This window comes from Nicotiana sylvestris, chromosome 4 (genome assembly GCF_000393655.2).
Source record: "Nicotiana sylvestris chromosome 4, ASM39365v2, whole genome shotgun sequence".
NCBI classification, from domain to species: domain Eukaryota; kingdom Viridiplantae; phylum Streptophyta; class Magnoliopsida; order Solanales; family Solanaceae; genus Nicotiana; species Nicotiana sylvestris.
Window position 1 is genome coordinate 77,373,045 of NC_091060.1, and position 17,729 is coordinate 77,390,773.

The window sequence follows — 17,729 nt, forward strand, 5'->3', positions numbered from 1 at the left end:
CCACATTTTGATCGATAATTGTGCCAAATGTGAGATTGGATCTTTTGTGGATTGCTATGCAGGGTATCATCAAATTCTAATGGATGAAGAAGATGCAGAAAAGACGACATTCATCACGCCATAGGGAACTTATTGCTACCGGGTAATGCCATTTGGTTTGAAGAACACAACTTACTTGAGAGCAATGACTACTGTGTTTCATGATATGATACACAAGGAGATTGAGGTATACGTGGATGATGTGATCATAAAATCAAAGCATCAGGCCAACCATGTTGGGTATTTGAGGAAATTCTTCCTGAGACTTCGCGGGTACAACCTCAAGCTTAACCCTGCCAAGTGCGCATTTGGTGTTCCATCCGGAAAGCTATTGAGATTCATAGTCAGCCGGCGAGGCATCGAGTTAGACCCATCAAAGATCAAAGCCATCCAAGAATTTCCACCTCCGAGGAACAAGACTGAAGTGATGAGTCTGTTATGGAGGTTGAACTACATCAGCAGGTTTATTGCTCAGTTCACGACAACTTGTGAGCCTATTTTCAAATTACTGAAGAAGGATGTTGCGGTCAAATGGACTGATGAGTGTCAAGAAGCATTTGATAAAATAAAAGGATACTTGTCAAACCCACCTGTGCTGGTTCCGCTAGAACCAGGGAGACCTTTGATTCTTTACTTGACAGTCCTAGAAAATTCATTTGGCTGTGTACTGGGGCAGCATGACATCACCAGCAGAAAGGAATAGGCCATCTGCTATCTTAGCAAGAAGTTCACGACTTATGAGGTTAAGTACACTCATTTGGAAAGGACATGTTGTGCCCTAACTTGGGTGGCTCAGAAATTGAAACATTATTTGTCATCCTACACTACTTACCTCATTTCGCGCTTGGATCCGTTGAAGTATATCTTTCAAAATCCTATGCCGATAGGAAGACTTGTGAAGTGGCAAATCTTGCTCATAGATTTTGACATCATCTATGTTACTCGGACTGCGATGAAAGCCCAAGCATTGGCTGATCATTTGGCCGGAAACCCGGTCGATGAAGATTACGAGCCATTGAGAACTTATTTTCCCGATGAAGAAGTGATGCATATCGATGAACTGGAGCAAATTGAAAAACCAGGTGGGAAACTTTTCTTTGATGGGGTTGCCAACATGAAAGGAGTCGGAATAGGAGCTGTGCTTATTTCTGAAACAGGGCATCACTATCCTGTTACGGCTCAGCTTCAGTTTTATTGCACCAACAATATAGCTCAATATGAAGCCTGTATTTTGGGTCTAAGGCTAGCTGCAGACATGGATATCTAGGAAGTCTTGGTCTTGGGAGACTCGGATCTTCTGGTACATCAAATTTAAGGAGAATGGGAAACGTGAGATTTGAAGCTCATACCGTACCGACAATGTTTGCATGATCTTTGTCAACGGTTTCGATCAGTGGAGTTCAGGCATATTCCAAGGGTCCATAATGAGGTTGTCGATGCTTTGGCTACCCTGACATCAATGTTGCACCATCCGGACAACGCTTATGTCGATCCTCTGCATATTCAAGTCCGAGATCAACAGGCTTATTGTAACATGATTGAAGAAGAACTTGATGGCGAACCATGGTTCCACGATATCAAGGAGTACATCAGAATGGGGATATATCCAGTGCAAGCCACGGGGGATCAAAAGAGAATGATTCGACGGTTGACAAGTGGATTCTCCTTAAGTAGAGGAGTTTTGTATAAAAGAACACCAGACCTTGGATTATTAAGATGTATAGATGCTAGACAAGCTACGACTGTTATGTCCGAAGTACATTCGGGTGTCTGCAGACCACTGGCAAAGAAAATTCTCCGAGCAGGTTATTATTGGCTCACCATGGAGCGAGATTGTATTAGTTTTGTGCGCAAATGTCATCAGTGCCAAGTACATGGAGATTTGATTCATTCTCCACCATTGGAATTGCACACAATGTCAGCACCATGGCCCTTTGTTGATTGGGTCATGGATGTCATTGGACCAATTGAGCCAGCAGCATCCAACGCACACAGGTTCATTCTGGTAGCCATTGATTATTTCACCAAGTGGGTTGAGGACAAAACTTTTAAATCGGTGACCAAGAAAACAGTGGTCGATTTTGTTCACTCAAATATCATCTGTCGATTCGGAATCCCAAAGGTGATCATCATAGATAATGGTGCTAATCTTAACAGTAACATGATGGAAGAGGTATGTCAACAGTTTAAGATTACACATCGCAATTCTACCCCATATCTTATCTCTAATAGTCATCCAAATTTGGATTTTCCTCTTTATTCTTAATTCTCAAAATCATTGCATTTCATTACTGTTAATTTTACTCCTCTAAAGCTCTTCCAAGGTTAGCCTTGTTTCAACAAATAAGAAGGAATGTCAGAGTGTACTACCAGATTCAAAATTGCACAAAGCAAAATGCGGCTAGAACATGCCGAAGATAATATGATGAAAAGTGGGACATGGGGTGTAAGCAAAGGTTATATCGGTGGAATGGTTCAGTAATGTCGTGGGAGATGTACGGGTTCAGGCAGAAAGGTCAGGAGGGGAGAATAACAGTTGGGGGATCCAGCAGTCAAGGATCAGTCAAAAGGTCAAAACAGTCTTTTCGACCAGTTCAAGGCAGACGAAGCAAAGCATGGCAAAGAGAAAACCACCCCCAGCAAGAATGCCACAACTAACTGCCACATTTTAAACGGATGAGATTTTCTTTGATTTGAAACAGAAGCAAAGATGGCATTTGCTTCAGGAAGCACCCTGTAAGGAAAACAAGTACCATGCAGGTTTGATCGTAGAATTCTCAGTACCCTCCTGGGAAATGGGACCTAGGTTAAAATCCAAAACAAACATAAGTAGTGAATACCAGACAAATGTGCACCAAAAGGAATAAGTTGGCTTCAAAGATTGCATAAGAGTTTTCAGGACCCACCTGAATAATGGGACATAACTGTACGCATTCCATTAGATAAGTGTTGTTATAAGAGAGTACAGTTTAGCCTTGAAACTGTCATTTGTAAGATAAGCTTTAATTTGAAATTTCAGGACCCTCCTGGATAATGGGATGTAGTTCTAAGACTGTCTTAGATAACATGATTCAACTGAATTCATACCTTTAGAAAATATAATGTATCTTTGAAACTTGCATTTTACTAGAAATTTTCAGGACCCTCCTAGATAATGGGATATAGCTTGCAGATTGTTAGAGATGCTTGGTAAAAGGATTCAATTAACACTTACAGATGGGCCCGGTTACCAAACTGGGGCAGAAATTTTCCTTTTTGTTTTGTCTATTTTGTTGAAGTCAGGTACCCTTCTGAAGAACAGGGAAGAAGCACACGGATGTTAAGGATTAAAAGCAGTTCAGGATCAAGTAATCAGGAGCCCACCTGGAGAACAAGGGAAAACAAATCAAGTTTAAAGGAAGATTGGCACAAGTATTGGCAATCAAGCACCCACCTGGAAGAACGAGGGAGAACAAGTCAAAGAAAAGCAGTTTCAGGAAGAACAGTTGAAGTATCAGCAATCAGGCATCCACCTGGAGAATAAGGAAGAACAGTTGAAGTATCAGCAATCAGGTGTCCACCTGGAGAACAAGGAACAACAGTTGAAGTATCAACAATCAAGCATCCACCTAGAGAACAAGGGAATACATTTCAAATCCAGCAATCAGGAGCCCACCTGGAGAACAAGGGAATACATTTTGAGTTTCAGCAATCAGGAGCCCACCTGGAGAACAAGGGAATACATTTCAAATCCAGCAATCAGGAGCCCACCTGGAGAACAAGGGAATACATTTTGAGTTTCAGCAATCAAGAGCCCACCTAGAGAACAAAGGAATACAATCTAGATGTCAAGTAGTCAGGAGCCCACCTGGAGAACAAAGGAATACAATCTAGATGTCAAGTAGTCAGGAGCCCGCCTGGAGAACGAAGGGAAGAAGCAGCTCAAATTTCAAGTAATCAGGCGCCCGCCTGGAGAACAGAGGAAAGGAAACAATAGTCAGAGGAAGACATTTAAAAGGTTCAGCAATCAGGTACCCGCTTGGAGGAGAGGGAAAGCATCTCAAAAATACAATTCAAGTCAGCAACAAAGGAACTTCTAAAGAAAATACAAGTCAAAAAGGCAACAACAGTCACAAGACCAAGTTTGAAAATAGATCTTTGTAAAGGATAAATTATAGCTTAGTCTAGCTTCTTCATTTTTGTCATGGTGTAATGAGGAGGTCAGTAAGCAGTATCAGCAACAACAGTAGCAGTAATAGTGAAACCACAGCTTCATGGTAGTCCCAGCTACCGAAACTTCCCGAACTACATTGACCTGATTCCTTTATAGCCAAGGATATGTAGGAAACCTTTGAAGTAGAGGTTCGGTCAAATCTTTCAAAAAATGCTTCCCACGGAGTATTCAAACGGGCAAAAATCGCTCGTATCCGCTCACTTTATCTTTGCACGTAAACTCTTCGTATTTCCGAGCAAAAAGGGGCAGCTGTGAGCACGTGATTTTTGCCTCACATGAATTACTCCAAAAGAATTCCCAAAATTAGGTCTTTTCTTTAATTATGTGTTATTTTTTGGAATTATTACGCTATTTTCCTGATTATTTGCATATGTTTATGTACATGTTTAATTTTTTAACACATTAAAAAATACAAAAAAAAAATTAGTATCTACATTTAGGATTTGATTTTACATTTTTGGATTAATTAATAATTAGGAGTTTTACAAAAATGAAAAAAAAAATAATAACATATTTTTAGTCAAATTGTGTGCTTTTCTTTTAATTTAGTGTCTAATTATTCATGTTAATTATAATTGAGAGTGAATTAGTATTTTTAAGATTAATTTTGGTTTTATAACTTAATTTAGGATTTTAATTTTTGAAAAAATAAAACAAGAAAAGAAGGAATTAATTTGAAAAGTAAAGAAATGAAAAATCAAAGTTTGGGCTGTTCTTTAAACCCAAATCTGCTGGCCCAAAAAATACGCCCATACCCGGTCCAAACTTTCAGGTCTCTGAGACTAGCGAAAGGACGTAGTATAGGGACAGAACTACGTCGTTTTGATTTCAACAGGTCTCAATTGTCCATTCATCTACATCCAACGACCAGAACTTCGCCCCATCACCCGTATCCGACCCTGACCCGCCCCTTAATCGGTCTTGCCCCATGAAACCAAAACAACCCTGTTTCCCATTTACGATTTAATCAGAGCCGTTGGATTCCAATCATCCAATGGCCCTAATTAAATCAAACATTTAATATATCAAACCCCCCCAAACCCTTACCCCTCTCAGAACCCCCCCTCTTTTGTCTCTCATCAGAGTCCAACCAACACACCATCGTCTTCCGCCCGCCGGAAATCGCCCACGGCGGTGGACGGTGCCCAAACAACCCCAAATTAAAACCATCGACTCTCTTTCATCTCCCCGTTCCGAATCCTCAACCTATTACCTTCGAATCATCTCAGAACTCGTCGAATATTTGATAGAAATTCGGACCCCTGAACCCTAACCTACCCAATCGACCCCAAATTAACACCACACAACCGCCTTGACCCCCTCATACCTAATCCATCACTAGTTTCCCTCGAATACCCTTGAAAACCCTCGAATCTGGATTTGAAAAAAAAACGAACCCAAAATCCCAAAAATCCAAATCGTTAGATGTTTGAAGGTTTGAGGCCGGAATCGACCTTAGTTGTGTGTTCTCAGTCGAGAACACTCGATTAAGGTCTATTCCGGCCACAAATTCGAAGAAAATTAAAGGCCTAATTAGAGACAGTATTCAAATATTTGGAGGTAGGTTTCCTAATTTTAATTTTTTCTATTTCTTTATGTTACTATCTTCTTCTACTCCTTTCTGTTATTAGAATATTTATTTGGTCAGTGTTTTTCTATGTTTTTTTTAGTTAATAGATTGTTTGTTGATTTCGTTTGGTTTTTGTATTGTTTCTCAGTAGTTTAAACTCACAATAGTTCTTGAATTGATTCTTGCTAATTTCATTGAAAGATTGAAATTGTTTCATTTTAAGAGCTATTAGGCAGTCTGCTGGGAGAGTTTGTTTGTATAAAGATTGAATAGCCTTAAATGATATGAATTAGGTTCAGCCTGGTCCATGAATTTCAAGTTTAAAAACAGAAACTTTAAGATAATAGTGGGAATTATTTAAGTGTTCACCTAATTAAGAAGCTTCTCAATAGTGGTAGGGTTAGAATTACACTAATTAGGTTAAGTGGACAATTAAGAAATGAAAAGGTAAATTGGTAATGGAGAAGGCACTAAGCTGAATGCTTATTTAAAAGGGCTGAACAGACTGAAAAAGGGGGAGAATCTAAGAGATATAGAGCTTAAGAGTTAGAAGGGGTACACGGAAACACAAAGAAAAACATTCAGAAAAATACGGGAAAAAATACAAAATATTACTGTTCCATTAAAATTTCTGAAATCTTTGAGGCTTTTCATTTCTGAAATAATTCCTGAATAATCAGAGGTTAAAAATGATTTGAACTTGTTGGTTTTCAAGTGTTTGGTTCAAGTGTTGGCTGCATTTTGATTACTGAGCATCATTTGATCCTTCTACTGGTTTGAATTTGGCTCAAAAATTGATTTTCCTTGGTGTATTTCTACTGTTGGGTCTTGTTGTTGCAACTGCTGAATCTTACCCCTTTTTACTCTCATTTCCAGGTACATTTTTACTCTACCCGCTGTAAAACCTTTTGTGATATGGAAATCAGGAAGATTTGAAGCATGTTGGCCATTTATTCTCATTAGAAGAGTTTAATTCTGTCTTTATTTCGAGTTTTAGTTTGAATATGTTTACGTTTGAATGTTGGTCAGTGATAGTGCTTTTAGGGGTTGAGTTTGGTTTTAAAATGGATATGGGATTCGATTTTGGTCGAATATTCTGTAATCTAAAAACCAGCACTGTGTAAATAGACCTGGTAATAATGTTTAAATCTGCTTAAAAGTTAGGACAACATGTTTGCTTAGTTAGGTCAGTAATGGAGTTCTGCATATAATATTGAGTAGCCATTTGCTTAATTAGATATTGAATGATCAAATATCACTAGATATGGTAACTTCTATGCAGGAGCAATGTGATTAGTTGCGTTGTTGTGAAACTGAAATTGTTAAATTCCATTTCCTTTTGTTAATCATTGAAATTGGAATTTAATATTGCTTTCATAATCAAACCATTATTAGGTTTGATTTGTTTGGCTTTTAAGTTTTAATGGAAATCTGAAGTATGTTGAATTACGATCCTTCATTTCTACTGTAATGAACTTGTCGTAATTTCAAAATTTGATTGGTTCTGTGTTAACATTCAAGAAATCTCGTAATCATCTTCCATAAAATGCATAAGTCCTTGGTTGAGTCTGTTTATTGGTCAAATCTGGATTAAATTGGGGTGGACTATAATTGAACACGTTTATTATGGATTTTGAACTTGGATTCCTCTTAGATTTGGACTTTGTTATAATTTAAGGTGAATGATCTCAGTTTCTTCTAGTTGAATGAAAAATAAATCTTCGAATTTGGTCATTAACTGTAGAGTGTTGGTATATATTTGTTTAAGTTATTTCGATGGCTATTCTCTTTTAAGGGCTTTAGATATAAACTAGTAATCATTTAAAGCCAGTAATAATCGGCGGACTTGTATTGTTCTCTTGGTGTGTAAGAATTGAATAAATATAATTTGTATCCTCTGTATTTATTTGGTCATTTGCTAGTATTCATGATTTTGCTGTAAGATTCTGTAGCTTCTATCTTCAGTTGGAAAATAAGCTGTTTGAGAAAAATGTGAATTTCGTTAAATTGAATTCCAATTGCCTTGTTAACTGATAGGTTGCTTGGTTAGCATTTACATTGGTTGGGCCGTTTGTTAGTCTTAGGAAGATACAAAATTGGATTGGGATTAAAACAAATATGATCTGTTGGTTCGAGCCATTTCATGTATGAATTGGTAAAACAATTAAGTCATAAAGCTAGCATATTTTTCCATTTAGCAAAATAATCACTTATGAACATCCTTAGTTTGTTTTGGCTGAGTAAAGTAATTCGAGGTGTGCCATGTTGAATAAAATCCCAAAACGCATGGCCCTCACTTAATTAATTTTAACTCTTTAGAAATTGAGATTTGCCATTTTTATTAAATAACCCACGACCCTCAGATAATTAATACTAACTCTTTTATAATCGGGGTTTGCCATCAATTGAATTTTCATGGCCTCCGCAAATTTCTTTTGTTATTTTGAACGATCGTAGTTTGCTTTAGACCCAATTTATATTAGTATTGTGATTATGTATACGCTCGTGTAACGTAATTGCAAATTTAACTCTAAAAAAAAGGGACTCGAGGGATGCGTTCGCGCAGCTTCAACTAAAATTTTCTTAAATAAATAAACATTATCAATTATGGATACGTACGCGTGACATAATTTTTGACGCTCCAAAACAAAAGAGTATACGTACGCGTAACTCAATTCTTTAATTATGAATAATCAAGTAATTTTTTTTAAAAAAAAAAGCGGTAAAAGTAAAACGCATGTAGGATATTAAATAATTTAAGCTAAGTATAAACTATTAAGCGACCGTGCTAAAACCATGGAATTCGGGAGTGCCTAATACCTTCTCTCGGGTTAACAGAATTCCTTACCCGGTCTTCTGGTTTCGCAGGCTTAAAACTGAGTCAACCTTCCTCGGTTTGGGATTTAAAACAAATCGGTGACTTGGGACACCATAAATTATCCCCAGTGGCGACTCTGAATAAAATAAATAATCCCGTTTCGATTGTCACTTAAACTGGAAAAAACTCCCTTATACCCCATCTCGGGTAAAAAAGGAGGTGTGACAATATATATATATATATATATATATATATATATATATCCATTCAATACATAACAAGAGTTGCGGAATTTACGCTCTATCAACTTATATTCTTATGCCAACAAGGCTATCCAAAACTACACATGAGACGACACCTGTCTATGAGCCTTTAAAGGAACTTAAATGTTGTAACATTACCGGAATAGGGCCCCGACATACCCAAAATGTCTATAACAAAAACGCATACCAAGATCATGGCAAGTCCAGAAAAGGAATCTCGCCTATAATCGTTGAATTGGGCAGCCTATTATGGTGGGGGAGCTTCGTCTACCTGTCTATCAGGACCTGCAATACGATATGCAGCATCCACAAAAGTGATGTCAGTACGAATAAAGTACTGAGTATGTAAGGAAAGAAGCATAAATAAGAACCGTAATGTAAAGAGGGGTAGAGAATATACAACTTGTAACATATGTATGCCTCTGTGGGCGAAATCATCATCATATCATACTCGATCGTAACAGGCTCGATAAAAATATACCCGACCATTATAAGGCTCGGTAGAATCATACCCGGCCACATGAAGCTCGATAAAACCCAACTGATCAGTGGTTACACAATAGGTGCAATACCCGACCGACTATAGCATGGCTCGGTAGAGTAAAATAGGTGTATATATATATATAATGCATGTTTGACTCATGGTAATCACCTTGTGAACCTTTCGGAATGACGTAAGGTCGGTGACCTCCGTATAAGTTATTAGGGCTAAATCTTCATCATGAATCTTATAAGAATTAGGAAATACCAATAACACTGATAACATAATAATAATAGAAGAAACATCAACATCAATCGTTCCATAAGAAGGGAAACAATGTAAGTACTGCTAGCTTCTAAGAGTGGAGTATAATTGGAAGCTTGTTCGTTACATTATGCTTTATCGAAGTCGCAAAAAATAAGGAAAGAGATAGCCTCACATAACTTGTATATACTTCCCAACCTCAAGCTATGCAAATCTCACAGCTCATTAGTGCACAATAAGAGAACTGATACTGTCGTTATCGTTTAGCATCGTAACTAGTATATATAAACCGCAGCCTATTTTACAATGAAACGGACATCACCTCCCCTATTTGTATGACTTCCAACAATTTAAAACAATTACCAAACAACATCAATAATAATCATATTAAGCCTCCCAAAATAGTTCATCAATCAACAACATTACTAACAAGCCTTTCAATGGATATCCCACAAGTTCTAGCTTTAACGACTTAGCCGCAACTTGGATAAGATTAAACACATATAGAGTAAAAGGTTCCTTAAATTTACACATATAGAAAAACTCCAATTTGAGTGTAACTCACCACTAAATATCCTTCAAATGCAGCCACAAGAACAAGGAAGTGAAACTAGCAATCAATTCGGGTTTCTCGGTACTAGAATCACTTTAGAAGACTTGAAATCACCTAGGGTTGATATGAAAAACTTTAGAGAGTATTTTACATAACTTAAACCACTTTAAATAATCCCCCATACGAGCTAGAACCACACCAAAATCAGCAACAATAAAAAGAACAAAAAACTCACTAGCGCCACGAGATTCCCGATACTTGATTTGTGTTGTTTGTACTTTGTTTGGGTCTTGAATCATGAGAGAACTTTGAGAGAAAGTTCTTAGGTGTCTATGGTTTGAAGAGAGCAAAAAATAATGAGTTAAAACTGTCTTTAGGCATCTCATATATATCAATATATCTCAACAGCCTAAGTAGATCTCGTAGAGAGCTGTTACGCAGTCTCGCAAAAATATAAATATCTCTCTACTCCGATGTTGTATCGATGAACGATTTAATAAGTTAGAAACTAGATTCGTAGATCTTCAATTTGGAGTGGTGGATCAGCCTATAATTCCAAGTATATTTAGAGAAAATCTTAGTAACATTAGACTTAAATTCTAAGTAAAATTATAAACGTAAGTTGCGACAACGTTTGTCAACTTTTGTTTCATAACTCGTTTGACTTCAAGAATTATGATACGGATATTATATAATTCAAATACCTTAAAACACGACCTCCTTGGCATATTAAGAACATCTATTTTTATCCGAAAATACGGGTTACAACACCATTGATTCGTTTAACTTCTAACTTTTAATAATTATTAACCACTCTTATACACCCTTGTATTATTTAAGACCAACATGATTAACTTCTTATCATTTCAAAAATAATCTCTTCCCCGATTTACATCGACTAACTTACGACGTGATTTAACATACGCAAATATGGGTTGTAAAATGCCCTCCCAGCTCAGAGTTTATCCCGTGCTCCATCAGTTCAGGGTTCGTCAGTACCGGGTTCTACCAATGGTTATTCTAATTCTTGGGGTTCTATACAGGACCCACCACTATTTCTGGCTCGAGGTTGTTATTATTGTTGAGAGTTGGGGCATGTGAGGAAGTATTTTGGTCTAGTGCAGCCGGGAGGCCAGTCCATGGCTCCTGCACGAGTTGCTATACCACTCGCTCAGCCATCTCAGGGTGGAGGTCGTACGGGTCGAGTTCTCCCCATATGGGGAGGTAAGACATGTGGTGGTCAAGCTTGATGCTATGCTTTTCCCACCTGGCTAGAGGCAATTGTTTCAGATTCAATGATCACATGTATTGTTTCACTGTGCCAAAGGGATTTATTCATATTATTTAATCCTGGTTCCACTTATTCATATGTGTCATCATACTTTGATCATTATTCGGATATGCCTCATGATTCCTTAGTTACACCTGTTCATGTATCTATGATGGTAGATGATTATATTATTATGGACTGTGTATATCGGTCGTGTGTGGTGACTATTGGGTGATTGGAGATGAGAGTTGATATTTTAGTGCTTAGTATGGTTGACTTTGACGTTATTCTAGGAATGGATGGTTTTCACCATGTCATGATATTCTGGATTGTCACGCTAAGATCGTGATGTTGGCGATGGTGGGATTGCCTAGGATTGAGTGAAGAGGTTCTTTGGACTATATTCCATGTAAAGTGATTTCATATTTGAAGGCCCAATGAATGGTTGGGAAGGAATGCTTGGCATATTTGGCCTTTGTGAGGGATATTGGTACTGATACTCCTACCATTGATTCTGTTCCGGTAGTGCAAGATTTTTCGAATATGTTTCCTGCAGACCTGCCAGGCATGCGACCCGACAAGGACATTGATTTTGGTATTGACTTGAGGAATAAGGAAGAGATCATAGAGGAATGTTAAGGCACTTCCTTCTTTCTTTTGATATGATCTAAAATGAAATGAACATAAACGATACGCTATTCCATAATGGATATTGTCCATGTTGTTCTTTCCTTATAAAGTTATTCTAAGCATGTATGTATAATGCTTGTATCCTATTGAGGTTCATATGGATGGTATGGATGTCCATAACGTTAATCGAAGGTGCAATGACCTTATTGTCACTCCGAAAGGTTGAGAATGTGATTCCATGAGTTCAGCATGCATTATATATATGTACATATTTTACACTACCGAGCGGCGCTATAATTGGCCAGGTACGACACCTATTGTGCAACCACTCATCAATTGGGTTTTACCGAGCTCGACATTTCTAGGTACGATTCTACTGAGCCTTATGATAGTCGGGTACGTTTTTACCGAGCCTATTACTGTTGGGTACGATATGATGATAATGCCCACAGAGGCGTATGCTTTCGAGTCTGATTAGTTTTCGAGCCTATTCGAGCCTGATTAGTGTCCGGCAATGCAAAGTGCAAACTTTTACTTTCATAATTTGTGATGTTTCGGAAGTGTTTGATAACCTACGAATAAAGATATCAGTTTTCTTCCTTTGACACTCAAACCAGATTTGTTTGCGTTTATGTGAAGTTTTGTTACATATAGTGATTGTTAGTCGAGTTCCTGGCCTCAACTGTAATATATTCAGCCTAATTATTTTTTATAAATGTGTGTTTTTTCACCTCCCTCATTCTTAAAGCTCTTAACTCTAATTCTTTATATTTGCACATTGCAGGTTTCAAGTGTACTAAGTTGCTATTAGTCTTATCTTTCATAGTTTATGATGCTTCATGAAGTGTTCGTTACCCTGTGAATAAAGACATGAGTTTACTCAACTGGATTTGTTTTCATATGTCTATAGTTTGTTACGTAGAGAGTATTGGTTGAGTTCATGGCCTCAACTTTTAAAATTGCTTTCTATAAAGTATGTAGTAATATATTTAGCCTAATTATTTAGTAGACTAATTGGATTCGACTGCAAAGTCAGTTCTTAAATTTAAGGAGGTTATTCTTATCTTTTTCTTAATTAAATCGAGCAATTTTAATGGCAAGCTAAACGTTAACCTGTTAAGACTTTTCGTTAAGCTAGATCACTGATTCCTCTTCCTTGCTGACGGTTAGGGTGGGGCGAGGGGACGATATGATTAATTGGCTTAAATATCCTTATTGGTTAGGGAAAGTCGATTCTAAACCACGATTTGCTAATTTGTTTTAAACTCTACGGTGATGAAGGTATATGTGTGGACGACATTAGTACTGCAGAATCCTTGAAGTATGATTTCTCTATAATTAGATCAGCGACAAGTAATTTCTAAGAATAGTTTGGCCAAACTTGTCCCTTTTAGATAACAAAATATTTTTGTTACACCTAGATACCAAAGAAGGGATGTACATGTAACACTTGAAACCATAAGGGAGGTAAGCGTTACAAGTCAAAACCTCAAGAGATGTCTCTGTAACTATGCCATTATTTTATTAAAAACTACTAGCAGAGATTATCCAGGTGTACTATTATGAGAGATTTAGTTTTAACGCATAGAAAGATAGTTGCAAAGAAAGGAAAGGAAAGGAAAATATAAGTAGTCCACCATTCATGCCAAAGTGTACAATGTTAGTTAAATGTTCCTTCTTATTCCTTTATCTTCAATCCTAATTGATCGACCTCTTATGCAACGCATCTAATGGTTCAAAGGCAATGCAATGCTATAATAGGAAGTAATCGCAAAACCTGAGACCAAATTCAATCCAATTTCAGGACATGTAAACTTCGTCTGAGAAAACAAGTCATTCAACATAAAGCAGTCATTCCATAGAATAGCCATTTCATGAAAAAGCAACACTTACCGCTGTAGTTCCAAGGTCCAAAGTATAGTTTAATTCACGAGATCATTTAAGCACTTGCTTCAGAAGGAAATGATATAACACCATAGCTTTGAATTGTTTAATAAAAAAAAAAGGTCTCAGAGCATAGCAGTAAAAAAGGGCACACTATTGCAACATCATTGGCAATACAAGAAATTTGGTAGTGTAAACTGAAAAGTCAACAAGGAGAACTTTTTGGAGCTTCTGAATGATGCTTGGAAAAACAAATGGAGATTCAAAGTATTCTCTTTTGTTATTCTCGGCTAAATATGAGTTTTGAGGGTAACTACACATTTTTTTAGCACATGTCTGCACAAAAAGAAAAATTGCCAAATGAATTGTATGCCGCTTGCTTATGCAAGACCCCTCTGTTTGAACACATCAAGCATTGTGACCCCGATTTTTGCAGGAGACTCGCATACTGTAACCCCAGCTTCCTTGAGAGCCTTGATTTTGTCCTGTGCTGTTCCCTTTCCACCAGATACAATGGCTGCATGAGCAAGACAGATCACGGTTTAGAAAAGGAAATTAAGACTTCTTTTTACAGCACATGAAACATTAACTCTTCAAGACAATAATACAACAACTCACGAACCGAAAGGGTGAGAGTTGCTATTACAACAACTCACGGTCTGAGGAGGGTAGCGTGTATGCAGACCTTACCCCTACCTATGAAAGTAGAGAGGCTATTACCGAAAGACTCTCGGCTCAAGAACGTAAAAAAAAATGGAGCAATAGAGAAACAATAGCAACAACAATGTGATAAGACAGTATAAGCAAATAACACAAACGAATAATGACAGATCCGTGGATATGAAACTACAAGAATAGTGCAAATCCTACTGCTAATACTGACATACCCTATAGAAACAACGGACTAGGAATAGGAAGGTACCCGACTAGTACTACTACTACTACTACTGGTAAGACAAGGCAAAACTCTAGACTGTCTATCAACCCACCACCCTAGTTTTCGACCTCCACACCTTTCTATCGAGGGTCATGTCCTCGGTAATTTGAGAACTATCAACTCTCGTGAACTGAGAAAATCAAATCTCTCTGGGTGAATTTGGATTACCAAACTTACCCAGTGGATGAGAATTTAAGCAATTTCCCAGACTTCGAGGCAGGGATAAGTTGACAGTGCAGAAAGCCTGTTAAATCCAACGCGGTAGCTGCCACCTTGCTATTACAAGTAATAAATATTGTGTTCTTTCTAATTGAGGGAGTTGGGGAATGGATATAACAGTTCATCAGATTAGAATCCTTAAAGCATGGATTGATCAAATGCAGTTAAGAGGACTTCTTTCTTAACTTCTGATTACAGTTACTGTAACATGGACAGAATAAATTTTGTACTTGCTTAGCTTTGGATGTTAACTACAGTCAGAAATGCTACTCCAACCTTATTGAAAAAATTAATTTACCAACGTTTTCCTGCCCATTTTTTGTTTAGCAGAGAGGAGGTCAATCAAAAAAACCACAAGTAGATTAGCTGAACCAGAACAGTACCTCCAGCATGACCCATTCGCCGTCCAGGGGGAGCAGTTAGTCCAGCAATAAATGCAACAACAGGCTTTTGAGTTCCACTTTCCTGTTTAAGGAGCCGAAAGACACATAAATTCCCACCAATGCCAAAACAATTAAAAAAATAGATTTTTAAGAACATATCACAATTCACTGACATGGCAAGTATCCCAACATTCAGAAAATGGACATCTTTTTCCTCTCAACAATATAGTGTTTGCTAATGTAAAGAAATAAGTGATCCAGATATTTCAAGGGAAAATACATGAAGGTGTACAGTATTATCGAATATAGATTCATAAAAAAGCACATACAGGAAATTCAAAAGAGCATAATTAGTCTGGAGCAAATTTTATATCATTCCTTGATACTCCTCCAATACTTAGTAAGACATATTTTGGGATAGCTAAAGATGGATCTTTGCGATTTCCTGGTAAGGAGAGGTCGGGCGAACATAACCTTTCGTGTTGCCTAATACAGTAGGTTTACTGTGAAATTTAAACTAATCCTTGTACAGGCACTAACTTAAAACTACAAAACAAATAGTTACCATTCCATATATGGCGTTTAACCATGGTTTAGAATTTGACACAAACAATCTGCAAACAAGGTGGCGGACCCAGATATAAAATCATCATAATAAAAAGATGACCCAGCAAAGAGCATGTCAGTTATTCCATCACATACAAGAATGACCAGCATATAACACATCAGTCCTAATTGCAAACAACATTGTACTTCGTGATAGATATTAGTATTACAATTATCACTAACCTTTATCAAGGCTGCAGCATCTTCTTCTGCAGTACCACCGATCTCACCAATAAGAACTATACCTGACATGCAACAAGCACATATAACCAAGTCTTATCAAATGAAAAGCATAACAATGCACCAAGGTCTACTGGGGTTGAGATGCAAGCAAAATTAAAAGACGAGCTTGTGTAAAAGGCACATCAATCAAGTTCATAAAACATTTTTCAAATTTTGATTTAGATGAAAAGATGTAGCTTTAAGTTTCTAATTTAGGTTTAGTGACTAGATTTCTTGTGCTAAACATCTAATTTTCAAATCCTAATTATTAAAATATTCGTTCATTAAATTTTCTTAACAACTAACATATTACTGTGTCAGCCACATTCATTATTTGGACCCCACTATCTTCAAGATATAGCCTATGGACGGTAACATGGTTAGAGCACACCTTGTGTATATACTAAAGCACTGCCTATTAAAACGAAGAGCTCAACTTGTGTTGCACCTGGCTTCATGGTTTAAACGCACCTCACATGCGTCTTGAGCAACATAGATATAATAAGATAAAAAAAAACTACTTCCGCTAAGCATCTAGGTGCAGATCGTCTGAATCTTGTCCTCGTCTCAACACTTTCAAATAGAGAAACTGTCTAACCCTCATACCTTGAGAAATCAGAAGGCTTGAAGAAACATGAACGCTATAAATGTATGTTTTCCTCTCATAGGAATGAAGAATCTGAAAAGAGGCTAAAAGGACTACTTTATTTGAGCAACTTAAACCTAATCATGTAGGCATCTACAAGGGTCCTGGGGGATGGTCAACTATGGATATGGCAAAATCATTTTCTATTTCGCATCTATTCGGGGTTTCCTCCCTGTCCTTTGTTAAAATGTAAAAGTATTCTACCAGCTTTTAATGTTGTTTAACTCTGAGCCTCTGTTGCTTGAATCCTTCAAAATCCTTTATACACCCGCAACACAGTTTTGTGTGGGCGTAGGTTCGCACCGGATTTGGTCAACCTAACTTGGGTACTTTGATTACACCTATGACTAAGAATTATGGATTGCTCGGGCATTTGGTTTATATCATATGTATATTCACATAACGTGCTAGAGCACTTTGCCACAGAGTTTAAGAAAAAAATAAAGACTTTTGAAACTTTTGGTCTTAAAAGCTTAAAGCATAAAAACTTTTGTTGGGGCTTTCAATTTGTGTCTCTACAAAAGCTTCTCATTAAGGGTAAACTGGGTAAAAGAGAAAGTTTGAAGTTAAATTGTTTCCAAATATATAAATGTGTCATTCCTTTTGGAATGGACTAATAAAGAAAGTGTGTCAGATAAATTAAAACAGTGGGAGTGATGAGCATACAAGCTCAAATCATAATGCTAGAGAAGCACAAGTGGAGACCATGTTTTCTATAGCAATAGAGGCTT

The 17,729-nt window shown here is 37.3% G+C and overlaps 1 protein-coding gene across 2 annotated transcripts; it reads right to left on the minus strand.

Annotated features, from left to right (window-relative positions):
• Nucleotides 1-14,064: 14,064 nt before the first annotated feature.
• Nucleotides 14,065-17,321, minus strand: LOC104236227 (succinate--CoA ligase [ADP-forming] subunit alpha-2, mitochondrial-like). 2 transcript variants are annotated; one of them, XR_011406789.1, is made up of 4 exons: nucleotides 17,203-17,321; nucleotides 16,314-16,375; nucleotides 15,525-15,606; nucleotides 14,065-14,502 (listed from the first exon to the last, which is right to left on the minus strand). XR_011406789.1 is itself a non-coding variant. In XM_009790109.2 (4 exons), the coding sequence occupies exons 1-4, from the start codon at nucleotides 16,808-16,810 to the stop codon at nucleotides 14,366-14,368; spliced, it is 291 nt and encodes a 96-aa protein (XP_009788411.1). In that variant the 5' UTR covers nucleotides 16,811-16,825; the 3' UTR covers nucleotides 14,065-14,365. The 2 variants fall into 2 exon arrangements, 1 of the variants encoding a protein (XP_009788411.1); XM_009790109.2 differs by lacking the exon at nucleotides 17,203-17,321 and adding an exon at nucleotides 16,801-16,825.
• Between the last annotated feature and the right edge of the window lie 408 nt (nucleotides 17,322-17,729).